The sequence below is a fragment of the Pistacia vera genome, unplaced genomic scaffold (assembly GCF_008641045.1).
Source record: "Pistacia vera cultivar Batoury unplaced genomic scaffold, PisVer_v2 Contig235, whole genome shotgun sequence".
NCBI lineage: Eukaryota > Viridiplantae > Streptophyta > Magnoliopsida > Sapindales > Anacardiaceae > Pistacia > Pistacia vera.
The window spans coordinates 317,027-344,977 of NW_022196041.1; the positions used below are offsets into that span (position 1 = coordinate 317,027).

The 27,951-nt window shown below is 34.4% G+C and overlaps 3 protein-coding genes across 4 annotated transcripts; all 3 read left to right on the plus strand.

Moving 5' to 3' along the window:
• The first annotated feature begins 895 nt into the window (after positions 1–895).
• LOC116131623 (receptor-like protein 54) lies at positions 896–2,278 on the plus strand. The gene has a single exon (XM_031417285.1). The coding sequence runs from the start codon at positions 1,085–1,087 to the stop codon at positions 2,246–2,248; it is 1,164 nt and encodes a 387-aa protein (XP_031273145.1). The 5' UTR covers positions 896–1,084; the 3' UTR covers positions 2,249–2,278.
• LOC116131639 (cyclin-A1-1-like) lies at positions 2,244–6,871 on the plus strand. The gene is made up of 10 exons (XM_031417302.1): positions 2,244–2,273; positions 3,170–3,421; positions 4,102–4,504; positions 4,706–4,842; positions 5,371–5,463; positions 5,641–5,774; positions 5,890–5,965; positions 6,058–6,134; positions 6,228–6,261; positions 6,698–6,871. The coding sequence occupies exons 1-10, from the start codon at positions 2,256–2,258 to the stop codon at positions 6,869–6,871; spliced, it is 1,398 nt and encodes a 465-aa protein (XP_031273162.1). The 5' UTR covers positions 2,244–2,255.
• Positions 6,872–8,179: 1,308 nt separating this feature from the next.
• LOC116131621 (cyclin-A1-1-like) lies at positions 8,180–11,875 on the plus strand. 2 transcript variants are annotated; one of them, XM_031417283.1, is made up of 11 exons: positions 8,180–8,517; positions 9,015–9,465; positions 9,555–9,691; positions 10,104–10,196; positions 10,322–10,455; positions 10,574–10,649; positions 10,759–10,835; positions 10,925–10,958; positions 11,167–11,316; positions 11,409–11,543; positions 11,638–11,875. In XM_031417283.1, the coding sequence occupies exons 1-11, from the start codon at positions 8,311–8,313 to the stop codon at positions 11,701–11,703; spliced, it is 1,560 nt and encodes a 519-aa protein (XP_031273143.1). In that variant the 5' UTR covers positions 8,180–8,310; the 3' UTR covers positions 11,704–11,875. The 2 variants fall into 2 exon arrangements, with proteins under 2 accessions (XP_031273143.1, XP_031273144.1); XM_031417284.1 differs by lacking the exon at positions 8,180–8,517 and having other exon boundaries at positions 9,076–9,143; positions 9,265–9,465.
• The last annotated feature ends 16,076 nt before the right edge of the window (positions 11,876–27,951 follow it).

The window sequence follows — 27,951 nt, forward strand, 5'->3', positions numbered from 1 at the left end:
TTGCAAAGCCTAAACTTTTCTTATAATGATTTCAATTACTCCTAAGATTTCCCCTGGTTTTAGTCAATTCCCTGATTTGACAGTCATTAGACTTTCCACCTCCAACTTTTCTGGCCAACTTCCATCAGAAATCTCCCGTTTGTCTAAATTAGTTTCGCTTGACCTTTCTAACAACTCTCAGGTGAGTCTTGGAACCCTTTCTTTGGAAGGGCTGGTTCACAATCTGACCAAGTTGGAAGAAATTTCACTTAATTACATAGACATGTCTACCACACTACCTTCTTCGTTGACCAATCTATCTTCTTCTTTGACATACATGAGTCTCATTGATTGTAGATTGCAAGGCTACTTTCCTGATAGTATCCTTCGCTTACCGAATCTACAAATCCTCTATTTACAGTTGAACCGCAACTTAACAGGCATCTTTCCGAATGTTAACTGGACCAGTCCCATTGAGATTTTGGACGTATCCATCACGAGTTTTTCAGGAGAATTACCCAACTCAATCGGCGATTTGATGTCGTTGAGGTACTTGAGTCTCTTTCGTTGCAAATTTGTTGGGTTAATTCCCCCATCACTTGGTAACCTTACACGACTTAACTTTTTGAGTCTTCCGGAAAACCATTTTTATGGCCACATCCCATATTCTCTTTCAAAGCTTGGGCAGCTCGATACTATGGATCTTTCATCCAACAATTTCACTGGTGAAATTCCATCTGATATTTTTGTCAACCTTACTCAACTTTCTTTTTCGTCTTTCCAAAGTAATAAACTACTTGGTCCAATCCCCTCTCATGCTAATAGACTTCAAAAGTTAGCTCATATTTCTTTCTTTGATAACATGCTCAACGGGTCTCTACCATCTTGGCTATTCAGTCTGCCACGGCCCACGGGTGGAATATATAGACCTTGGTTACAATCAACTAACCGGGCACATCGTTCAATTCCAAAGCCATTTCTTAAGTTTCTTTTTTTGGATCAAAATAGGTTTCATGGTTCAATTCCAGTTCTACCACATGACTTGAGATCCTTTTTGATCTCGAACAATAATTTGACCGGAGAGATATCTCATTTGATATGCAATATGAGCTCAATTGCAATTCTTGATCTTTATAATAACAGCTTGAGTGGCACCATTCCAAAATGCTTGGGAAACTTCAACAGTAGTCTTCAAGTGTTGGATCTGCAAAATAATATAATTTATGGAAGAATTCCTGATACATTTTCAAAAGACAATCATTTGAGGAAACTTTCCATCAACAACAATTGGCTGGAAGGGTCTGTCCCACGATCTTTGGTGAATTGTACGAGGCTTGAAGTTTTCAACATTGGAAACAACAACATAAAGGATACCTTCCCATATTTGTTGAGAAGTCTTCCAGAGTTGCAGGTTCTTGTTCTTCGTTCCAATAAATTTCACGGATTTATTCGAGTTTCTTCCGGCAAGGCCAATCATTCATTTGGTAAGTTAAGATTCTTTGATATTTCGAATAATAATTTTAGTGGTCCTTTGCCTGCAAAGTATTTTGAAAATATGAAAGCTATGATGAATGTTGGTAAAGCTGGAAAGAAGTTGCGATACTTGGGTGATGGGTACTATCAAGTTTCTGTGATAGTAACTCTAAAAGGGTCCGATTTTGAAATGATGAAAATTCTCAATCGGTTTACTATGATTGATTTTTCAAACAATAACTTCCATGGTGAGATTCCAAAACTAATCGGAAATCTTCATGCACTTGAGCTTCTCAACCTTTCTCTCAATAGTTTAACTGGTCATATCCCATCATCTTTCGGGAAATTGACAGCTCTTGAGTCATTAGACCTTTCTTCAAACAAGTTCGTTGGAGAAATTCCACGTCAGTTGACAAATTTGAACTTTCTTGAAGTTTTAAACTTGTCACATAACCATCTTACAGGTCCCATACCTCAAAATAATCAATTTAACACATTCCCAAATAATTCTTATAGTGGAAATTTGGGATTGTGTGGATTTCCATTGTCAAAGAAATGTGGTGATGACAGTGTGCCACAGCTCTTAGCATCAGAAAAAAATGACGTAGAGCCTGAAAATGGATTTGTTTGGCGAGTGGTGTTTATAGGGTATGGATGTGGGGTGGTGTTTGGATTAATTATGGGATCTTTTGTATTCGCAACTGGGAAGCCTCAATGGCTGGTTGTCATGATTGAAGGAAAACGTTATAGAAAGCTGCGAAGGTCCAATAACAATCGAGGCGGAAGAAGAAGGTAGTGCATGCATGCAAGAGGTCTGTTGGGTAAGTGGTGTAACAGATTTTGTATAATAAATAGTGTGGTGCTTGTTATTTTTCTGCCTTGTATCTCTTTAATGCAGTAATAGAATATCTCGCTACCATATATCTTTTGAATAATACCAATATGTCGACTAACTATACTTCCCCGTGCACTAAATTGAAGGATTAATTCATGCGGTGCATGGGTTGTATGCATGGATTAATTGATACTATGATGAAGACGATATAAATTGACTAATAGTACCCCCGGATAAATAATAATAATTTGGATTTTGGACTTAATACATCATTTACGACATTATTATATATTTCTTTTTAAAAATTGTGAATCAAAATTATGGTACTTGTTAAAAACTAATTCGTAAATTTGAAATAATATAATATTATCTAAGTAATTTTAGGAATAATAAATTAATACATTTAATCTGACTATAGTTATATCATAAAATCAATTTGTGTTTATCAAAACATTTGATCATAATAATTCCATTCTTGCAAACGTAAACTAGCTTAAACTTGAAACCAATAATCATAAAAAATAAAAAATAAAAACTACGGATCCCTGAATAAGCGTCACAGCCGGCAGACAAGGGTGGGCCCAACACAGTGTTACAGTTATCGTCTTTTTATAAACAGACGGATCAGATCACTCCTTCAAACACCAACGGCTGCGATGCATCCTTCTTCCTTTTAAACCAACACTTTTTCGCGCTCTTTAGTTCTTAAACTATTGCTCTATCAATCTCCCTCTAAAACCCTCCAAGAATCTTGAAATTGAAAGCGCCAATCTCAAATTAAGTAGTAATTATCCTCACGTTATCACAATTTCTTGATTTTCTTTTAACAACAACGCAATTCATCTATAACTGAAACCCTTTTTATTTTCTCTAATTTTGCAGAGAATTCTGGTTCTGGTTAGGGTTTGGCCCGAAATGTCGACGCGAAATCGTTACCAGTCAGTTTCTTCGTCGTCATCATCATCATCAATGGCCAGAAGGCTTCCATCTACAACGGAAGATTCCATCAAGAAAATTACTATATCGAAGCCGCAATTGGCCAAGAAGCGACCGGCTCTCAGTGATATTACGAACCAGAAAAATGGGTCTAAAGTCGGGTCGCGGGTCTTGGGGACCCTTCCTCCTAAGTCCATTGTGCGTAGTTTCTTTTTCTTTTTTTCTGGTTTGTGTATGTTTTTAATACTGGTCGATACTGGATTTACTTGTTTCGGATTAATTTTGCAAATCATTTTTTACTTGGTATTTTTTTTATTTTTTGGGTATTGTTTTGTTTATGTTAATCCTCATCTATTTCCTTGTAATTGTTAATTGTCTTTGTAAAGACAGATTAATTTATAAGGAATTGATAATCTTTTCAGATCATTTACTTGCTATAATTTGATCAATTTTATGGTGTTAAATATTGACACTTACGGTCGAATCAGTTGCATATTTTCCACATTAATAACATCTATGTTATTCTCTAGCTACTTTGTTCTTGATATATTTAATTATTTTGCCCATGAAGTATGAACAGTTGCATGTTTTGAAAATTATTTTGTGATTTATGACTGTCATGTTGTCATGAGGACATTGTAGATTTATTATTATGTCAATCTTTTCATAGAAAACTTGAACGTGTGCTTTGAGATGATATCTACCTTGTTTTCAAAGGATTAGGTTTCAATATGGCGCCCAAATGCCCCTAAATCATTGTGATAGTAATCATTCTGAGTGTTCAGAAGCTATTTTTTTTTTTAACTCACTCTTACTTTCAGTTCTGCATTTATTGATTTTGAACAATAATTGATCATTTTTTATAATTCAACCTAAAGGTGCCATGTTCAGCTAAGATTGCCAAGAAAAAGGAATCTTCTGCTCATGCTTATGATAAAGGGCTCTCTGGAAATACTTTGCCTGCAACCTCAAGTGTATCTTGTAATGATATATTTTCCCCCAGTAGTGATCAACCTACTTTTAGAGCCTTCTCTTCTCCAAATAGCAGTTTCATTATCCTTCCTGCTCCTGATAGTGCAGTTCTGGTACCCCGAAGCACAGATGTTTCTCCAAGCAAATCAGTTGTTGGTTCTGTTTCTTTGGATGAGACCATGTCTACTTGCGATTCATTGAGGAGTCCAGAATTTGAATATATAGATAATGAAGGTGATTCAACAATTAAATCCATTGAGATGAGGACTCATAGCTCTCTCAACATTTCAGATCATGCTGAAAGAGAAGGTTTTTTCTTTGAAAGAATTTGATTGCTATTAATCTAATTTATTTTTCTGTTGGGCTTCTTCATGTGTTCAATTCCTATCCCATGTGTGTTGCCAATGTGGGCTTTGATACTGTAGTTATTTCTCATATATTGCAATTGCAGATTGATAGAATTTTACTTTTATGGCCATCCTAATGCTGTTTTGGCTCTATGGATCGTAGGGATGTCTTGCAAGAGAGATATACTAGTGGAGATTGAATCGGTTGGTGATTTTGATGATATTGATTACAATGTCAAGGATCCCCAATTTTGTGCAACCATTGCTTCTGACATTTATAAGCATTTGCATGCATCTGAGGTTTGGCATCCTTATGATATTTAAATTGTACTTGCCTTTTGATTAACTTACCAAAAATGCTTAGTTGTTTTTCTTTTACTGGTCGGTTGAGTTTTCTGGCTTTTGCGATTTACTAATGTTAAAGTTCAGTAAATTCCCAATGGACCCATAAATGCTATTGTTCATTTATTTATTTATCTTCTAATTCTGTTTAAGGTTGGAATATGACACAGTTTTATATAATGTTTGAAAAACCGGTTTCAAGAGTAAGAAGGTTATATTAATATATTTCCATTAATTGTGATTTCCTGAGGTTAAGAATGTTATTAATGTTTTGGTAATTCTCTATCAATCATACTGCCATGTCAGTTTATAGCACAAACATAAGTGGTAATACTGGTTTTTTTAATTATGTAGTTTTTTGCAGTATGATAAGCATTCTCCAATAATAGATAGTTGGAATGGGAAATTGTCTTTGAGAAATATGGTCTGAAGTTATGTAATGTTCATCATTTTCTGCATCTAAGTTATTAAATTTCGAATTTTCAGGCAAAGAAACGGCCTTCAACGGATTTCTTGGAAAGGGTTCAGAAAGACATGAATGCCAGCATGCGTGCAATATTGATTGATTGGCTAGTGGAGGTAAATTGTTGTGGGCAATGATATTGGCAGGGCATTCATGACCCACTTCTCTGTTTCATGGTTGCATTTTTTAGGACAACTGCTTATTATGTTGATACCTGGGTTTTCTCTTGCATTATAAAATTTCTCTTTCTCTTATGAGATTTTTTATCCTGAACTTCAAATTTTTAATTGCAGGTTGCTGAAGAGTACAAACTTGTACCTGAGACTCTATTTTTGACAGTCAACTATGTAGATCGTTATCTTTCTGGCAATGTAATAAACCGGCAGAAGTTACAACTGCTTGGTGTTTCCTGCTTGATGATTGCAGCGTAAGTTTACGTACATTTTCTTGTTTCATATAACTTAGCAATCTCTATGTGCAAGTGCGTAAATATATATTATGATAAGACTATCGATAATAACTGAAAGTAATAATATTTGCAGAAAATATGAGGAAATATGTGCTCCCCAGGTGGAAGAATTCTGTTATGTTACTGATCATACATACTCCAAAGAGGAGGTTAGGATTCTATTTTCCAAAGTCTAGATTCTTATTTATATAGCTTTATTCCTCCTCACTTCAGAAGTGTTATGCAATATCCTTTGCTGCAGGTTCTCCAAATGGAATCTGCGGTACTGAATTACTTGAAGTTTGAAATGACAGTCCCTACAGCTAAATGTTTTCTGAGGTAAAGTTCATCTTTTATGTTCCTATTGAAATATTAAGTGCTTTTCTTTTATACATCTGTGGAACTGACCTGCAATTTACAACAAATGTTCAGGCGCTTTGTCCATGCTGCTCAAGGAAGTAATGAGGTACTCTTTATTGGAATAGATTGTTTTAGAATTGCATTATCTTGTCTTCCCCCACTTATTTTCATTTCTTTTTCACTAAATGCATTAAAACACAGTGTGAATAATTACTTGTATCAGCTGTGGCGGATCCAGCCACTTTTTGGGTGGGCCATGAATTTTTTTTTTTAATATTAATATGTATAATTTATATATTTTGGCCCACCCTAACAAAAATATTAATGGGCAAAAATATTAATGTATAATTAATTTTTACTTTGGTCCACTCTAGCAGAAATTTTTGGATCCGTCCGCACCAGTAAACATTCTTGTTGTTGATGCCATCATGCTTTTGTTATCAACTTCCATATGTTACCACCCTTATATTTTGTTTCTCCAATAATGGCTGTTGTTAGAACATTGTTTTTTAATGGTTTTAATATTTGCTTGCCTTTTGTAGGTCTCATCACTGCAGTTGGAGTGCTTGGCCAACTACATAGTGGAATTATCCCTTTTGGAATATAAGATGCTTTCATATGCCCCCTCAGTAGTAGCTGCATCAGCTACTTTCTTGGCTAATTTTATTGTTTTTCCATCCAAGAAACCTTGGGTATGCATTAGGAAAAATTATTAGTTTGATTTTGCTTGTTGCTAAGAGATCTCTATCTTCCCCGTTATTTTCAGCTAAAACATAAGTAAAATTTTGCACTTCTTGTGATGCAGAATTCTACCCTGGGGCATTACACACTTTACCAACCCCCAGATTTGTGTAACTGTGTCAAGGCACTGCATCGTCTCTTTTGTAAGGGTGGTCACCCTAATTTGACTGCAATCAGGGAGAAGTACAGTCAGCATAAGGTGAGTTGAACCTCTCTTTTGAGGATAGGATGACTAACACAACTTTTATATACTTCTTTTCCGTTCGCACAACTTCCATGAACTTCTTTCCGTTCCACTTCCATATGAAATTCAATAGACTTGTTGATTTCCAAATATTTTAACTGCAAGCTGCAAAACATTTCAAAATCCATAATGATCTGTGGAAAAAAAATAGCTGAAATTTATGTGGATTTATTCATGTATTGTGATGTTTGTTGGTGCAAACTAACATGTTTTATCATCTGTACAGTACAAATACGTGGCCAAAAAGTACTGCCCCAGTTCAATACCCGCCGAGATTTTTCAAGACATGAGTGAGTAGCTGTCAACATTACCTATTGACAGTCTAATTGATGTATAGTGAATTTTGACCTATGTTGTGATTGTTATTAGGTAATTTCTCAATCTACAGCTATGAATCAATGCAATTTTGTACAGATGATTTCCATCTATGAATAAAGTTTCCGAACAATTTGGCTGAAAACATCACATGCTAAATTTAAAGATTTCTCAAGATTTATAACGTAAGTATTTCCTTATTCTAATTTTAGAAAGGTAAAGAGCCAAAATCCAATTTTCTCATACCAACTGCAAATGGGGATTGAATTTGACTTTGTTTTGTAAATATACGTAATAGAAATTAGAAATAGAATCCAAGATAGGCATTGTGGGGCTGGCAATATTCAGTAATTTATGGTCTAATTTTTTTGTATTATTTTGATTTCTTTTTTTGAGCATGTTTTCTGTACTAAGAGAGTAAAGACAGATCCAGTGACCGTTTAAATTTCGAATTCAAAACCATTAAACATAACCTGACAGCTCTGTGACCTTTCGCTGATAACAAACCAACTCCCAGTGCACCACGTGTTTCATCACTCTACTAGCACCTTTTCGTTAGACTTTGTGGGCCCCACACCACGCTCCCTAACGTTTATCGAGTTGAATTAACGGTCATGATGCTATCAACAATTCAAATCGCCTTCTTCCCCGCCTCAAAAGTACAATTTTATAAATATAAATGTTTATTAAATGTCACTCTTCCGTAAACAGCTATTCAAAATCTTTCAAAAACCTCTCCAAATTCTCTGCTAAAGGCTCCTGAAAAGTTTCTGTCTTTCTTTCAAATTTTCTTTGTTCAGTTCACCCACTTTCTTGTTCTTGTGGTAAGAACAAGAAAGATTAGCTGATTTCAAAATGTCGACGCAGAACCGGCGGTCATCCTTTTCGTCGTCCACGACGTCGTCTTTAGCTAAACGGCATGCGTCCTCGTCAGAGAATGTGAGCAAGTTCATGGCGGTCCCACCGCATTTAACGAAGAAGCGAGCGCCACTTGGTAACATTAGCAATCTAAGGAATGTCACTCAAAGTGGTTCAAAAAGCTGGCTCTCCTCCTCTTCTTTGGTGGGTATTTTTTGTTTTTCAACTTTTTTTTTTGGCTTCTGAGAAAATGAGGAATAATTGATGGAACTATGTTTGGGAAAGAAACTTTCTCTTGAGTTGTGGGTTTTTCAAAATTTGTGTTTCTGGATGATTTTTTTTCTTTAAAAAAAAAAAGAATCACCAGTTTGGTTGCTGAGAAAATGGAAAGAAAAGAAAAGAAAATGAATAATTACAATATATAACAGTTAAATATGTAAGTAGTCTTTTACTGGCAGAATATATTAAGATTTCCAGATAATGAAAAGATTGATTTGAGAAAAGAATATCACTGGATTATAGCAAAAACTGGCACTAATTTTAATTTAACAGAGAGAAATCAGAAGAACATCTGTGAAATTTAAAAAGTAACTCATTTATAAGTTTGGAATTTCACAGTAGTCTCGTTTAATTTTCAAAGTTTAGCTGTATGGTAAATGAAAATGCTAACTTTGAGCGCTTGATTTACTTCATACTTGTAGGTACCATGCTCGAGTAAAGTTGCCAAAACAAAGAAATCTAATCCTGCCTCCAGTGTCAGCACAAGCTTCTCTGGGAACCTTTTACCTGCATCATTAAGTTCAAAATCAAACACAGTTGTTCCTTCTAAGGTTACATCTTTACCAAGAACTGAAGAACCTGCCCCTAGTATTGTAAAATCAAGCAATGTTTTTCCTTCTAAAGTTGCATCATTACCCAGAAGTGATAAAATTGTACCTAGTATTGCTGCAGTTCCAGCTTCTTGTTGCATGGATGTTTCTCCTTCTAAATCAGATGCAAATTCAGTTTCTATGGATGAGACGATGTCTGCTTGTGATTCTTTCAAGAGCCCTGATGTTGAATATATTGATAACAATGATGTGCCGGCACTTGATTCTATTAATAGGAATACATTTAGAAATCTCTACATTTCAGACCATGCGGAAACAACAGGTAATGTGTTCATTTAAAAGTTAATTTTTTTTTTTTTTTTTAATGTTTAGGTTGTCACTTGAACTTATTATCTATTAATTTGCTTGTAGGGAATGGCTGCAGTAGAGACATACTTGTGGAGATGGAAATGGACGATAAAATTGTTAATCTCGATGATAATTACATGGATCCACAGCTTTGTGCAACTTTTGCTTGTGATATCTACAAGCACTTGCGCGCATCTGAGGTAAATTTCGTCCTTTTACTTTGCTTTAATTGGGTCTTAGAGGGGAAGCATTACTTACCCAGAGAGATTATGATATCTATTTAAAATTGTTTTTTGAAATCTTCGGGTACTTAAGAAGAGTTTTTCTGATTTTTTTCGAACAATTATAGTTTAAAATGCTTTTGCTTTCCACCGTATTGGCTATATAAAACGTCTACTTGGATACTCATAAGGCTGTGAATGGCAGCAGGGTACATTTTAGTATGAGATTAAATGGAAAAAGATTAGGTAGTTTGTTTTGCCAAGACATAAATTAACGCATAATTATTTATGGGTAACAGGCATATTTTGGAAATGAATTCGATTCCAAAACTTATAAACTATTGCTTCAATAGTGTTTTTCTTATTATCTGCCCTTTCTGGGGATTTTTAGGCAAAGAAAAGGCCTGCAACAGACTTCATGGAGAGAATTCAGAAAGATATAAATTGCAGTATGCGGGCAATACTGATTGATTGGCTTGTGGAGGTAATTTATGAATTCTTATGCTGCTATTAGATATGCTTTACATGTGCTTTGACTGATATTAGATATTTTATTTGTACTACCACCGTGTGACACTGCTAAGTTGTGATGGTTAATTCCAACTGCAGGTGGCTGAAGAGTATAGGCTTGTACCTGATACATTGTATTTGACTGTAAACTACATAGATCGGTATCTTTCAGGGAATGCAATGAATAGGCAACGTCTCCAGTTGCTTGGTGTTGCCTGCATGATGATTGCAGCGTAAGAAAACATTTCCCTTTGTCTTTTTGATTCTTTCTATTTATCAAATCTAAATTTTACACCATGACTTTCACCTCCATGGTTATAGTATTAACAAGAAATGTGACCAAATTGCCAGAAAATATGAAGAAATTTGTGCACCCCAGGTGGAGGAATTCTGTTATATTACTGATAACACGTATTTCAAGGAAGAGGTATTAATTCTATCCAACTTTGTTTGACCTCCGCAATACTCATACGCTTCCTCAAATTGTTGCTATTCTACCTGGCCTACAAAATAATTTACTATCACAACTGCGTCAGGTTCTTGAAATGGAATCTGCAGTTTTGAATTACTTGAAGTTTGAAATGACAGCTCCCACAGCCAAATGTTTCTTACGGTAAAGGTTTTTATTCAATTATCTCATAATTTTTGCAATCATATGATCTGCACTGCTTTCTGACTTGTGATCAATGATATGAATTGTAGGCGATTTGTTCGCGCTGCTCAAGTGATAAACGAGGTATTTGTCTGGACTTGAGTTCTCAGTATCCTTGTTTTACATTATTATTCCAATGCAATGTTCAAATGTTCAAATGGCAGCATTTTGCTAGATAGTCAAGATATTCGTGAATATTTTTGTTTTTAATGTGATGGAGCAAAGTTCTTTTGCTTCTTGTTTAGGACCACTTATATTTTCCCTAATACTTTATTTCTTTGTGCTGGTTCAGGCTCCATCAATGCAGTTGGAATGCTTAGCAAACTACATTGCAGAATTATCTCTTCTAGAGTACAGTATGCTCTGTTATGCTCCATCACTCATTGCCGCTTCTGCAATTTTCTTGGCAAAATACATAGTTCTCCCATCAAAGAGACCTTGGGTATTTACATAAACATTAGCCACCCTTTGTTTCTTCAGACTGAGAACTTTCTATAAACATTAGTCAAATGTTGATCATTGTTTTTGGTGCAGAGTTCGACGTTGCAGCATTACACACTTTACCAGCCTTTGGACTTGATCGACTGTGTTAAAGATCTTTATCGCCTATGCTGTAATAGCAATAGTTCAAGTCTACCAGCAATCAGGGAAAAGTACAGTCAGCACAAGGTAATAAAAGATTCTCTTCTTCGAAATCCTATATGCAGAATCAATCCAATCCTATTTGTATAATTAAAACTAACTGGTGCTGTTTATATTTCAGTATAAATATGTGGCGAAGAAGTTGTGTCCTCCATCAATTCCTGCAGAGTTCTTCCACAGCCACTAGACATTTGCAGATTGTTCCAATATCCCGTTGGATAGACTTCTCTTCTGGTGACTTTGCTGCTATTTCTGGTTGCATGGAATGGATTCCCAGTTTTAACATTCTTTTTTCAATGTTGATGTAGCAAGCCAACAGCTTTGAGGTTATTGTATGATAAATTCTTCCTTCCTGTTTACCACTTTTACTCCACTCCCTTTTTTATCTCGTCTTTCAAATGCAAAAGCTTTAAAATTAATTGGTGATTTCATTTTTTTTTTTTTTTTAATAAGTAATATTTCCTCCAAAAGGCATTGATTTTTTATTAGAACCACATTCGGATTAATAAAAGAAACTTTGTTAATTTCTCAATTACATGCCGAAACCGAAACGAAGTAATCAATGGTAAACAAATGCATGTTATCTTCATTCTAAATGCATTTCTGTAATTATCACTCTTATTAGACATTCAAAATTTAGACAGAATTCTCTATTCATTTGCTTAATGTTGAAGATTAATAATGATAATTACCTTATTATAAAAAATTTTAAAGTTTAGCTGAACTCATATATTCTAACTTAATGTTAATTTTGGCATTTAAAGGAGCCAAATTCTTGGTGAGTCTATTACTACGTTTAAAATTAATTTTCAGAGCCAAATATTTGGTATTACTATATAATGATATTATAAAATTATTGCTGTTCCAGTCCTGTAGAGAGGAATATCAAATTATCAATGTGAACCGGTTGTATCTTTAAGCTTCACTTTAATTTCAGAATGCTCAAAAACATTGTAGTCAGAGAGAGGCACAAAATCTTCCATTTCCATGGACAAATAGAGGGTAGTATTTTCTGTTGAAAGGCCCCAAAACCTTGCAATTTTAGCCTTCAAATCATGAAATGTAATACTTCTTCTCCAACTATTATTTTATCAATTCAAATTTAACATAAGAGTTTTTGAATCAGATTTCTCTATTGATTTCCTTAAACTAAAGTTAAATTAAAGATTATTAATAAAATAATATAAGAATTAGATGTTATAAGATTTTTTAAAGTTTAGGTGAACTCAGATTCCAATTTCAATTTTTTCACTATGTAAAGAACCCAAATGCTTCATGAATTTACCATTACTTTTAAATGTTGGAGTTTTTGGAAGTTTAAGTGTTTTAATGTTTTTATTTATTTATTTTATTGTTGGGCTGCTACTTACAGAAGATCAATAATTACATGAACATTTGGGATGTCATTGATAACTAATTTGAAAAAAAAAAAAAAACTCAATTTTAACATAATTTTGAAATCATATATTATCTTTAGAAAAGTTTGTAAAATCCATCCTTTCTTTCAAATCAAGAGCATAACATGTGCTAAATTAACTTCCGGAATTAACAAATTAATACTAATAATAGCATAACATGCACCCATGCAAGGACATTTATTTCATACTTGTTATCTTACTTATACTAAGTTGACGATAATAATACTCGAAGCATATCAATATTAACCAGTTCTAGCTTTAACCTTCACTTCAATTTTGGAATGCTCCGAAATATTGTAAGCAGACAGAGTTAAATGATCTTTCATTTCCATGGGTAAACCACAGAAGAGGGTTGTATTCTCAATTGGAATCCCCCAGTGCCTTGCAATTTCAGCCCTCAAATCAGCAACTACTCTTGTTTCGTCCACCATGATATGAGTCTGTTCAGTGCCGAACTTCACCAAAATGTTGAATTTTGTTTTTCCAGTTGGTGCGATATCAAGAGCAAGTGTTGGAGATTGTCCAAACTCATAATCACCAATAATCTGATGGTCCATTAACTCTTCACCATTAAACATCAGTGTTTGCCTCTCCATATCCACATTCATAAGCATTTTAAGCTGGCTCTTCAGATCAGAAATGGTTGCCGAAGCTTGCATTGCGATATCAGTTGTGAACCCTCCACCGATGATCTTAAGTAGCACAGTTTTGTTCATGTTAAAATCTCTCAAAAATGGTATTGACTTAATATCTTTCTAACTATTTTCTTTTACAACCGTCAGGGCTTATAAAGTGAGAGTTCTGCTTCAACACATGCCCAAACTGCAACAAACAAATGCATGCTATCTTCATTCTACATGCATTTCTATCTATCCAGGCTTTGGCATGCATTTTGAGGATCCAAATACTTGATGAGTTTACCTACCACGCAATATATTTTAAATGTTAGAATTTTCATTTATCTCTAACAGCACTTGAAGAAATATTAATTAATTTTTTTATAACCAATTCGATTTTACCATTAAATATTAACTTAATTTGTTATTTTGTAGACACTAGCAAAATTTTCAATTATCTTCTGGGATAGATTTCTTGTCATGATTTTCCAGGCCATGGATTTCAAGTTTTAAATTTGTTATCATTCTTAGTCAATGTTTAATGTAGCATGCCAAATTCCAATAGTTCTGTGCTTACAATTGAGTACAAAGCGCTCCATTGTTTTGTGGTTTTTACTCCGCTCTAGGTTATAAATTATGGTAATATTACATTTGTAATTTAATCTCACAAACTTTTTCACACAATCTCAACGTGACAGTTCGTCAATGATTTCTAATGAATTTTCCTGTCTAATTAATTACAAACTGACCAATTTGTTAGAAAGAGTTTGTGAGATTAGATTTTGAGTCAATATTTATTAATTATTGTATATATTATATCAAAGTCTTTAATTAATAACATATATAATAACGGTAGAATTCAAATGCAAAATCTTTAAAAGTATAGGGTGATTTCGATTCGGTTTAAATTATTTTGAACTTATTAATATTTCCTCCTAAAGGTTCCACTAATCATGCACAAATTTCTTCCTTCTAAATTATATGATTATCGTTTGATTAGCTGCTACATACTAATATTATTATAAATTCTTTCTTTTTCCTTTTCTATTGAACACTTGTTGAACCTTTTAATAATAGGAAACTTGCTTCTACTAAAACTATATATTATAAATTCTATATTCCTAATACTTTTAAATTAAACATTTCTTAAACCTTTTAACCATTGGAAACCTAAATCAAATCCATTTATGTTTATGACATTCATTAATATCTATATAAATACAGCTACCCTTTAGTATTTTCTCATTATCTCAAACTTGTTTCTATTTCTCTTTATAAGTTTCTTCTTAAGTTCTCTATATGGCTTCCAATTTTAGCATCACTTATAGCTATGAAATACATAAAGTCAACGAAATATTATTGGGAGACGGTGACTACTTCACCTCACCAGACGCTCTAAACAAGTTTCGTCAGGCCATGCCAGACGTCGACAATTACTTTGACTTATCATTTGTCCAACTTGTTGACTCTTTCATACAGAATATCTTCTACAAGAATATTGAACCTCCCGTCATACTTTGCCGCAAGAGAGAATTCGAATCAGATAACTCATTCTCACTCTCCAAAATTGAAGCCCTGGAGGACCAAAAACGCAGATTGCAACATGACATTACCAACTCTGTCAAGGCTGCCCTCATGGATGCCAAAGAACCGTGAAAATATTCAAATGCGAGTGATTTTGAAGGTTCGCAAGGTGGAAAAAATGCACCGTGAAAGGGAAAATGAGGAACCTGACTGTGCCATCTGCATCGAACCGTTGAAGGAGGAGGATGGCAGCGTTAAACTCCTTCCATGTCTTCATCTTTTCCATGAAGATTGTTATCGAAAGTGGTGGTGGAATAGTCGTTTCTGTCCGTTATGTCGTTCCCCATTGCCTGTTAATTTATTTATTTAATTATTTGAAATTTATGTAAAGTAGCTTTCAATTATTTGTTAACATAATTTTGTTTCGATTTATGATATTATTTAATCTTTTCATCAATTTGTTGCCATCATATATATATAGTTAAAGCAGCTACTTTTAAGTTTCTATTTATTTATTTATTTATTTTCAACTAGAAGACAATATTTAATCTAATTCAAATAATATGTAAAAATAGTTAATAGTTTAGAAAACCAGTTGAACAAATTTATAAGCCAAGAAATGAAACTATCCAGCAAATAAATCAATATGTTTCTTTCGATTTTTTTTTGGCTAAATTTTTCTTTCGAAAATCATTCTTGCATGGCTTTCTGTTTCCAGTTAACCAAACACAAACTGAATTACTCAACCTAAAAGTTTCCTATTTGGTTTCTTTTCGAGGAAAGTAAAAGAAAACAATACAGAACAAACTTTTAAATCCCGCAAACTAAAATACTACTGTTATTCCTAATCAAATACCGTAAATTTTAAGAACCCTATTAACAAAAGGAAACTAAATCCTTTTATGTTCAGGACGAGTACGAATCATCTATGTATACACTGTCTATGTTCTCTATTTTCACTCAACTAGTTTATTTCTTCCTCTTTCTTAAGTTTCTATAAGGTCTGTTTGTATGGACCAAAAATCACCTTAAACCTTATTAGGCCCACGCAGGTATTTTCCAGTGCATAGCCCAAGGCTGCGGCCTAATTCCGATTGGGGCCAGCATCAGAATTCATAGCATGGGTAAAAACATGTGGCCCAAATCCAGCCTCTCTCCAGAATGGGCATTATCGATAGCTCACCTAAGGTCAAGCCTTTCGGACCAAGGTAGTTAGGACTCTTCCTATTTGGGTTCCATCCTAATTCACCCAAGATTCCGTATCTTAGGTGAATTAGGACTCTTAGCACTAATGAGGCAAGTGAACCAGGATCTTTCCTATTCACTAAACCTCTACCATTATGAATTTAAAGTCTTACCAGGATACGAAAACAACTGCTATGTAAAGAGGGGTTACTCCTTTGTTTATGTATTAAATCTCGATACCACCTAGTTAGACCCAAACTCTTATTCCTAAGAGTTAGACACATGTGCCGTACTTTTGGTAACCCTTCATTCCCTTAGCTCTTACTAAATTGCCTCATTAAATCTTATTGACTTGAGCGTCGGAATGCCTACGGTAGACACTACCAGACACCACACCAGTGTTTACGTAAGCTTCAAGCTTGTTTGCTTTATGTGCAGGTACAGTGGATTGTCAATGCCCTCAATCTCACAGGATCCATCATTCTTTCCATAACAGTAGATTTTAGCATCTACACCGTTTCTTTCTCTTTTCTAAGCTCTCTCAATCAATGGCTTCCAATTCCAACATTGTTTACCGTTACCAGCTACATGAAGTTCATGATAAGGAAACATTATTGAATGGTTCTGACTACTTCATTTTACCATAAGCTTTCTACAAATTTCGCCATGCCATTCTTGACGTCAACAACAACTCCGACACATCAATTGATCATCTTATTTCCTCTTTCGTACAAAACATCTTCTACAAGAATATTGAACCCCCCATCATACTTGGTCGCGAGAAAGAATTTGAATCAGAAAACTCTTTCTTGCTTTCTAAAGTTGAACCGCCAGAGGACCTAAAACGCGAGCTGCAACTTGACATTATTGACTTTGTCCAGGTAGATGCTAATAGGCAAAACCGCCGAATTATTCAAACCCGTGTGATTTTGAATGTTCGAAAAAGGCAGGAAAAAAGAGATGGACGTGAAGGGACTGAGAAACGTGATTGTGTGATTTGTATAGATCCATTGAAGGAAGAGGATGGCAATGTTAATTATAAACTCCTCCCCTGTGGGCATTATTTTCACAAAGAATGCTATTATAAGTGGTGGTGGAAGAGTCGTTTTTGTCCAATGTGCCGCTCCAGGATACCTGTTAATTTATTTGTATAATTTTTTTCTTTTCTCCAATTACTTGTTTGTAAGGTTTCGGTTTCGGTATATAACTATTCGAAACTTCTTCTAGAATATAATATGAGTTTTTATTTTAATTATAAATTAGGATATTCCATTTTCTAACAATAGTTTTTGATCTTCTCAATTTGATTATTATTTCTAATGTATATATTATACTCTAAGGCCGAAATCTTTTAATTTCAAGTTTTAACTGAACACATTCCACGGGACAATTAAACACACCACATACACTCACAAACAAGCATAGCGCAAACCCTGTCAGGATTGGGATACATCACTCGCGCTAAACAAACTTTCTTCTCCAATAAACTCCTACTACACCTACATCACTTAAGTTGCAGGGTTCACCCTAAAGAGAGGCTGTTACTGACATTTGAAAGGCCGCCCTGGAGGAATTGGAGACTTTGAGAATTGAGGGATTTTTAACTGAAAAAGAAGTGTTATATGGTTTGTAAAGTTGAAGTGTGAAGAGAAGAATAGGGGAATACCGTGTCATCGTCTTTTTCATGGAGATTGTATTTCCCAGTGGCTGAAGATGATAGAGTTTGGGATATGATTTGTTTATATGAAGAACAAAGACCTCCAAGAATAAGAGATAGAGAGGTTAATTGGCAAAATTCTTCATTGATTACCACAATCTAGATTTAGGTTATTATATAGCCTTACACTTGACTCTATTGACTCCCAAAAGGACTCTAATTGTAAAGGGATAATAAGTCCCAAAAGGACTCTAATTATAAAGGGATAATAAAATAATCCTAATTCTATCCTAATAAGATAATTATATAATTATAAAAGGTAATTATAAAAGACTTAACATAGTTATAAAAGATAATAATAAAAGAATTAACACAATTACCCTAATTCTAAAATAATCCTAACATTGCCTTCCCCTTCGCCTCAACCTTGTCCTCAAGGTTGCAAGGTACGACACCATCAACAGCAGTTATCCCGGTTCATCCTTGTGCTCATCATCATCCTCCTCCATCAGCAAGAGAAAGAACTTGGCCGTGCAGCAATGCCCAGGGTGAAAGCGCTCATCGCAATTATAACACAAACCTTTGTTGCGTCGTTCTTGCATTTGTGTTGCTGTGAGTCGCTTAACAGGCAAGGAATCCAATTTGTTTGGAGTTGGCAAAAGGGCTTGCTACACTGAAGGAACATTAGGAGTTGATTTAATAGGATCGCAAGATTGGGGGCCAGTAGATTGCAAGTATAGGTGTAGATCCTGGATCTTGTCCTCCTGCAAGCAGGCAAGACTCATGACATGGTTGAGGGTGTGAGGCCGGAAGAATTGCACCTCCCTTCGGATTTCTAGTTTAAGCCCTGACACAAAGCAACTTAGAAGGAACGTACCTGGAAGGCTAGAAACTTGATTAGACAAGTCCTCAAATACTGTTTGATAAACGACTACAGAACCTGTTTGAGTAAGTTTTGCTAACTACCCTTGGTAATCCACAAATTCCGAAGGCCCAAAACAAACATCTAAATCCTGCAGGAAAGAATGCCAAGAACGGATCTGCCTATTGGAATGCATCCAGCGATACCAGGAGAGAGCTGGCCCATCCATGTGGAAGGAAGAGATTGTCAATCGTTGCTCAGTAGAGATATTATGGTAATCAAAGAATTGCTCGGCTTTAAACCTCCAGCCATGCGAATATGTGCCATCAAAATGAGGGACTTCTAAACGGAAAGACTTGGGAAAAAAACTCTCAGAAGTCGATCCATGTCGCCCAGTCAAATCTAAAGATGATTCACTGGAATGTTGGTTTTGCTAGCAGGTTTGATCGAACTTGTTGTTCAGAGCTGAAATCTGTAAAGTAACATCTTGAAAACCAACTGTCAAAACTTCCAATTTCTCTGTTAAAGAAGTGAGAGTCTCTGCTTGGGCAGATTGTAGGGTCGTAATTTTAGCAAGCTGCTCATCCAAATGACACAAGCGAGTGCTTTCAGCCATAACTAGGGAACGAGAGCACCAATGATAGGGTTTGGGATATGATCTGTTTATATGAGGAATAAAGACCTCCAAGAACAAGAGATAGAGAGACTAATTGACAAATTCTTCATTGATTACCACAATCTAGATTTAGGCTATTATATAGCCTTATACTTGACTCTATTGACTCCTAAAAAGACTCTAATTATAAAGAGATTATAAGTCCCAAAAGGACTCTAATTATAAAGCGATAATAAGATAATCATAATTCTATCCTAATAAAATAATAATATAATTATAAAAGACTTAACATAATTATAAAAGATAATAATAAAAGACTTAACACAATTACCCTAATTCTAAAATAATCCTAACAGAAGATGATGTAGGGAAAATAGTATTAAATTAGGAATTTAGTTGATATAGGAAGTTTTAATTTAGTTGAATTTTACTTTCTTATTTTATTGTTAGTCAACGATTGAGATTTCTTGTTTTAATTAGTTTTCGTGTTTAAGTAAGATTTTATTTCTTTGTTTAATTAGAATCTTGTTAGAGTTGGCTATAACTACCTTATATAAATATATTATTTGTTTCGTTTAAGAAAATAGAATATTCAATCAATTATTTAGATTTATTTCAGATTTTAAGATATAAGTTTTTATGATTGAGACTTTTTATCAACCCTAAAGATATAGTCGAGTACTATCCTTATTTATCACACTAACACACTGCGTCAAAAGAGCGCTATCACCGATTTGTTGATTTATGTTGCTTGTTAATTAATTAATTGACTTTGTATTCTTATTCATTGATTGTTAAATTAGGTTAGTCATAGGGATATACTTAGTGTAACATTAGAATCAAATGCAAGTTAATTTCAAATCTCTATATTATTGTAGTCCCTTATTTGATATATACAACTTTATGTCAAAAGAGTTATTACGATTTAATCTTAAACTATAAAAGGTTATCAAATTCAATCTCATTATTTTGTATTATTTATATGTTCATAACTATTATTTTTATTAGAATCATAATCATAATTTTCTAATTTAATTAATTTAGAGTTGAATTATTTGATGCAGTCGCTATCTATATAGAAATCGCTTAGATCATAAGCGTAGACAATAAAAATACTATGATATTTAAGAGAGTAAACGACTTTTTCCCACCCAAGGTTTGCCTTAATGAGAGTACTTTCCCACCGAAAAAGTTTTAAAATACTATTTTTTCACCCAAAGTTTATATTATGTTACTACCCAAAGCCGAATCTAATCGATTCTGACAAAAATTCTTTCCATCACCACCACTTGAACCTCTGGTCTTCTCTCTATAAAACTCTCTCACTTCGGCACTTGATTTTTTGTCGATTGCCTATCACCGCAAAGGTAAGGTTTCCTGTTATTAGCTGGTTTCTGACTGATTCCGATAACAAATATTCAATCGATCACCACTATTCGACCCATCAGCCTCCATTCTATAAAACCTCTCTTATCTTGACTCATGATAACTCGTCGAACGTCAACTGAGAAAGTGAAGTATATTTTGGGTATTAATAGAATATAAACTTTAGTGGGAAAGTGGTATTTTGAAACTTTTTGGTAGTAAAAGAATTTTTCCCACCCAAGTGTAATTAGGTTTTACAAATTCAAATTGAATAATAAGAAAAATGAGGTACTACTACTCTTGAGCTTCGGCATTTAAAATGATCCAAAATACTTGATGCATTTGCTAAAAAATTCTATTACAGTTAAATATTACACTAAATGAATATAAAAAAAAAATATAAATATTAAAAATATCATGATACCGAAAATATAAGAGCCAGAGATAATATTAACAATATATCGGAACTTAAATTCTATTTAAACTAGTAAACTAGTAATCTATCTTACTATATTTTGATCAAATAAAAACACTTAAATAATGACTTTAGACTCTTAATAAAACTAAAACTGCTTAGCTTAATTCCTGATTTATTAGTTTGATTCGAATAAATAAATCTATACATAAAGCTAAATCACATTCTCAGCCTTCCTACTCTTTGACTCAATTAAGTTCGGGTTTTGGGCAAAACTTTCTTCAATGGATTTTGAATGCACCTACTATTCTCGTGTATGGCGAGTTGGGGATCATAAGGAACGGGGAGACTACGCTGTTATTGGATTATTACCACACGAGATGTTCCAAAAGACTTGCCACCTCATGTTTGACCTCCACCAATCCAATTCAGTTGATCACCTCGTTTCCTCGTTCACTCGTAAACTCTTCCATCACCATCAACAAAACTATTCACCACTCCAAGCACGAGTTCAGGAACAATTCACGGCCGTACCGCTTCAGCAACAACTCACGGTGATCGACAAGATCAAGGACTTTGCCAACTCCCTGCTCCAGGACTCCGCTAACCCTAGACATAGGGCAATCCAAATCTGTATTTGTTTCGTAATTGAGCGGCGCATTAATATTTCAAAATCCACCGTTGAGGGATTGGAGACAGTGAAAAAGCGAAGGGTGTTTAGTTGAAATAGAATGTGTTATATGCTTTGAAAAGTTTGAAAATGGAGAGGAGATTACGAGGCTGCCATGCTATCATCTTTTTCATGGAGATTGTATTTCCAAGTGGCTGCAGACGAGTATCACGTGTCCTCTTTGTCGATATGGTTTGCCAGTTAATTAATAGAATCTCAATGCAAATATTGCATTTTCAAAATCTTAAGTGGATGAATAAAAAATTAAAAATCTTGAGAAAGTCTTTCAAATCTTTGTGTTTACTATTGTAATCCTCTATAAATTAATTTTAAACTATGAAAATTTATTCCAACTGTTACAATACTAGCCATAGAAATCGCAGAAAGCGCATTCAGATATATATGACAAAGAAAAACAGAAAATAATTGGGTAATAGTGAACTTCAAAAACTTGCCTCTGCGTCGTTTTACAAATTTATATCATGCCTCACGTACTCAAATTGAATAAGAATAAAAGCGGTACAGCTTTGTACACACACTTATAGGCAAGAAAGTTTATTGACTCTATCATAAATGCCTTCAATATTCAATATTACGTTTACAGTATATACTGAATCCTCGTGTAAAATAGAAACTCAACTGGCTGATGATAGACATACAACATAAAAATGCTGTTTGTTAAATTGATTTGCCCCAAGAAACGTATACAATATTATACGCTTTTCCCTCCTTTAATTAGCGATCGACAGTGATTCTACATATAAAGCTGTCGATTTCATCCAAGCAAAAAATCACACACTTTTTGCCATTAAATTAATATTCATATTTATACTCTTTAGGCCTTTAGGGGGTGTTTGGTTCAAGAAATGTTGGATTATAGGAAAATTAGATTACCTTGAAGATTACTAGGAATTTTTAGGAAAATGTGTTTGGTTAGTTGGAATAAATTAGTGGATATGTTTTATTAATATGTTTGGTTCGGAGAAATAAATTGGTGAGTATATTATTTAAATTACTGAATTGTCCTCTAATTAAATATTATTGTTATAACCCCCCTGCATTTAAAAACTTAGCAAAAACAACCCCATAATAAAAGTTTAAAAAATCAACAAAGCACCCCCACAACCTAGCCATTGCCGGCCGCCAGCAACCTAACGTCGCACGAAAGGCAGCAAATGGCCTCTGTGCACCGTATGGCCATTTCCGGCCAAAGATCTAGTCGAAAATGTCCAGATCATGACAAATCTGGTCAATGACGACCAGATTGATGGCCATTAACGGCCACGTCTATAGCTGTTAACGACCAGATTTGTTATGATCTGGCCATTTCTGGCCAGATATCTGGTCGAAAATGACCATATCGACGCACGACGGCCATTTCAGCCTTCCGTGGGCCTTTCTAGGGACGGCGGTGGTTGCCGCGGCAGGTGGGTAGGGGTGGTGGCTTGGGTGGGGTGAGCTGCAATTTGTTTTTTAATTCAAGGGTAATTTTGTATAAAAAGTTAATTAATAGGGGTGAAATAGTAAATCAACATTTATGTAAATAAATTTAAAAATAAGGGCATTATTGTCCTAAAATTTTATTAATAAAGGATAGAATTGTAACAAAAAAAAAATTACCCTAGTAATCTTACAATACTTAAGAAAATGGAGGTAACCAGACTACCTTCAATATTACCAACAGTAACTACTATTGGTATTTGAAGATTACATGAATCTTATATTATTTGACAACCAAACGTAGTAATCAAGTAATATAAGATTACATAACCCCAATAATCCCATGTTACCCCCAACCAAACGCCTCCTTAAGATAAGATATTGCTGAGCACTTACAATTAGTAGAGAACTAGTGGGTATCTCAATGTTGTTCTGAAACACTCACCACAGGAAAAAGAAAAGGAATAGATGATTGGATGTCAGGCATCTCATCGGCCTCTTCCACGCTGCTTTCATCAATAACTGTCAAACTCTTTATGTGTTGCTGTACCCTCAATCTCCTTAACTATAAAAAATAATAATAATAATAAAATTGAAAAAAACAAAAAAAGAAAACAAAAAAAGAAAACAAAAAAAGAAGACAATCGTGCATTAATTGAAATACAATTCAACAACGCTAAACCTATCTAATTTCCTCAAATCATTACCTATAAAACAGAGCTAATACCCTTTGCCCTCTAATAATACAAATTGTAAAGACATAATTAAATTGAAAAGTAAAGAAAGCCAACCTCTTCCATGAGAAGAAATATCTTATTGCGCCTACTCTTAGGGGGCGTTTGATTGGAGGTAATGGAAGATTACTGGGGTCATGTCATCTTATATTACTTGATTACCATGTTTGATTGTTAAGTAATATAAGATTCTGGTAATCTTGTATTATCAATAGTTGTTACTGTTGGTAATATTGGAGGTAATCTGATTACCTAAATTTTCTTAAGTATTGTAAGATTACCAAGGTAATCTTATTTTTGTTACAATTCTATCCCTTATTAATAAAAATTTTAGACAATAATGCCCCTATTTTAAAATAAATTTACATTAATATACCATTTCAATTTTACCCTTGCTTAATTAAGTTTTTGGACAATAATGCCCATATATTTAAAACAAATTACATACCACCACCACCGACAGCGGGCCAACCACCACAGACTGTCGTTGGAAAGTCATCGGAGTCCCTAAAATTGACTGAGATTCGCTGGGAGGCTTCGATATGGCCGTTTTCAGCTATATTGATGGCCAAAAATGGTCATATCATGCTAGATCTATCCCAGGCAGAATAGATATGGCCGTTAATAGCCAAATCTTGCCCAGATCTGACCGATAATGGCCAAATATTTGGCCGTTTTTAGCTATATTGATGGCTAGAAATGGCCATATCGGAGCCTCGTGGTCACAGTGAGCTACTCACAGCGACTTTCAGAGACTTCCGGCAGTAGTTTGTGGTGGCGACAGGCGGCGGCAGGGGGTGGGGTTGATTTTGTCATAAATTAAAGTTTTATTTAAGTGGGGGCGTTTTAGCTAAATCTGAAATATTTGGGGTTAAAAAAAATTATTCAAAAATTAATAATAAAAATAATATTATATTAATATTTAAAAAGAGGGCAATTTAGCAATTTAGATAAAATACACACCAATTTATTTCCCCTTAACAAAACATATTAATATAACATACCCACCAACTAACCAAACACATTTTCCTAAGGATTCCCAGTAATTTTCAAGGTAATATAAGATTCCAGTAATCCAACATTCTCAGTAATCTAGCATTCCCTGGACCAAATGCACCCTTAATACTATCTTGGATTTCTTTGAGCTACATCTAGACAAAATCTTGAACAGTCTCTGGACCTTCTATAATACAAAAGTTGCTGGCAAAATAAACAACATAAGATTCCAATTATCTTAGGAATTTGCTATATTAACATCCCTACTATAAAAAATAAAGAAAGAAAATTCATAAGAAATGAAAAAAAAAAAAAAAAACCAATTAATGTTGACAGAGGAGGAGGGTTTGGAAGAAGAGAAGATTGATGTACGCGGGAAACGTTTGGATGAAGAGAAAGGTTGATGGCATCCATTTGAAGAAAAGAAAAGAAGGGTTTTGGAGTTGGAGTTATGTATTGGGTTTGATGGAGAAGGAGGAAGCAAAGAATGGAAACAAAAGCAAAAATTATATAATAATACATTTTAAGAGGAATTAAATGCTTTAACCAATACAATCATAAATGAGAAAAGACGTTGCCTTTTATAGGCTATGTAAAGATCCAAGCCTAATAATCAATCTCCAATATCAATCAATCACATAGCCAAAACAATCCACACAAAAACACAATCAAGAATAGACACAAGGTTTTTACCTTGGTTCACCTATCCAAGATTGGATAAACTACATTCACGTTAAGCTCCAGAAAATTTGGGGCTTACTGCACTAATTAATCAAAAACTTACAGTTTACAAGAACAAAAATCAATCAATCTTTCACTCACTCACAACCAAAACTCACTTTGTAACTCCTAATCTAGAGAAACTCTTCCTGGTATCTCTAATCTTTGAGAGAACAAACAACCCTCATAGAATGGCTAAGAACTAATCACTCACTGAAGCTACATTGATTTTGGACTGAAAAATGAAAATCTAAGAGAGCAATAGCTTTCTCTTGAAAGAGAGAAGAAGACTAATGTGAAAATTTGCATTTTGGGGTTGCTTATATAACGTTGACTTGAAGTGTAAATCTCAGCCATTGGATCACTCTTGCCATCAACGACCAGCATTCTCCCAAGCAGCTTAAAACAACAACGCACTACTTATCCCATGCGACATTATATCGAGGCTTCATATTTGATAATCTCCACCTTGAAGGCTTAGAATTCCCATCAATACAAAACCTTACTAGTGCAGCTTACCTTCAATATATCTTATCATAGCTCAGTTATTGCTGCCTATTTTATAAACAATGCTTGAACTTGGTAGTAGTAACAATTTTGGTACCTCAATCTGACAGATTGTCTTCAGTCGCCACCTTTTTCAGATTAATCACTCCTCGTGCTACCATGTCTATGAAAAAATGGAATCGAACATCCACATGCTTGGTCCTCTCATGGTAGAAAGGATTTTTACTCAAGTGTATTGCACTTTGGTTGTTAGAGTATTGTCAGAGTATATTGTCACCACACCATCCATCAGTTCTACTTTTGACAGTATTCCTTGAAGCCACAAAGCTTCCTTGAACACATCTACCACTGCTACATATTCTACCTCAGTTATGGATAGTGCTAAAATTGGTTGTAGCTGAGATTTCCAACTCACAACTTCCACCAAAAGTGAAGAAATAAGAGGTAGTTGACTTCCTAGTATCCTGTCTCCTGCAAAATCAGAATCTACATACCCCAAAAGATCAAGTGCATTACCTCTCTTAAAATATTCCAAACCAACATGTGATGTACTATTAATATATCTCAACAACCATTTTAATGCAGACCAATGCTCAGTTCCAAGATTAGACATAAACATACTAAGCAGAGAAATAGCAAAGGACGTATCTGGTCTAGTACTAATCATAGCATACATATATGAACCTATTGCATTAGAATAATGTACATTTTCCATTTTAATCAACTCAGAATTAGACTTAGGGCTTTGAGATTTACTTAACATAAAGTGGTTAGCTAAAGGCATAGATACCATCTTCGAACCAGACATCCCATATTTAGTAACCAATTTTTGTAAGTATGACTCCGACTGAATTTTATGTTCACAACCTACTCTGTTTCTATTTATTACCATTCCTAGTATTTTCTTAGCAACACCTAAGTCCTTCATATCAAATTCAGAACTAAGTTTCTGTTTTAAATCATCTATCCTAGACTTAGATTTGCTAATAAGTAACATATCATCAACATACATCAATAGATAAATTGGCATGTTATCACTCAATGCAAAATAGAAACAAATATCATACTTACTCCTCATAAACCCAACACTCACTATAAAGGAATCAAACCTTTTATACTACTGCCTAGGTGACTGTTTTAGACCATACAAAGACTTATGCAGTAAACATACATGATTTGGCATTTTTTTAATCTACAAAACCAAGAGATTGGCACATGAAAATCTCCTCCTCTAAGTTACCATGCAAAAATGTTGTTTTTACATCTAATTGCTCTAATTCTAAGTCTTGATGATCAATTAAAGATAGCATAAGTCTGATAGTTTTATACTTAACTACCAGAGAGAAAATCTCCTTAAAGTCTATGCCTTCTCTTTGGGTATAGCCCTTAGCTACTAATCTAGCTTTATATCTAGGAGGATCGTGCACAGACATGCCATCTTTAAGTTTAAACAGCCACCTACAGTGTATTAGTATATGATCTTTGGGTTTAGGGACCAAAGACCATATTTCATTTACCTTAAGTAAGTACATCTCTTCTTTCATGGCAGCCCACCATTTGTCTTTGTCCTTGGACCTCATTGCTTCTTCAAAAGTATTAGGTTCTATCCTCTGGACTTCAGTACCTGCAAGCAAAGCAGTGTATATTAAATCCACATAAGAATATCTTGCAGGTGGTCTAATATCCCTTCTGCTTTTGTCCCTTGCTAG

Coding starts and splice junctions, on each gene's coding strand:
- LOC116131623 (XM_031417285.1), top strand. CDS start 1,085: ATGAGCTCAATTGCAATTCTTGATCTTTATAATAACAGCTTGAGTGGC.
- LOC116131639 (XM_031417302.1), top strand. Junction 5,775..5,889: donor TCCTGCTTGATGATTGCAGC/GTAAGTTTACGT, acceptor TAATATTTGCAG/AAAATATGAGGAAATATGTG. Junction 6,262..6,697: donor CTGCTCAAGGAAGTAATGAG/GTACTCTTTATT, acceptor TGCCTTTTGTAG/GTCTCATCACTGCAGTTGGA.
- LOC116131621 (XM_031417283.1), top strand. CDS start 8,311: ATGTCGACGCAGAACCGGCGGTCATCCTTTTCGTCGTCCACGACGTCG. Junction 10,959..11,166: donor CTGCTCAAGTGATAAACGAG/GTATTTGTCTGG, acceptor GTGCTGGTTCAG/GCTCCATCAATGCAGTTGGA. Junction 11,317..11,408: donor TCCCATCAAAGAGACCTTGG/GTATTTACATAA, acceptor TTTTTGGTGCAG/AGTTCGACGTTGCAGCATTA.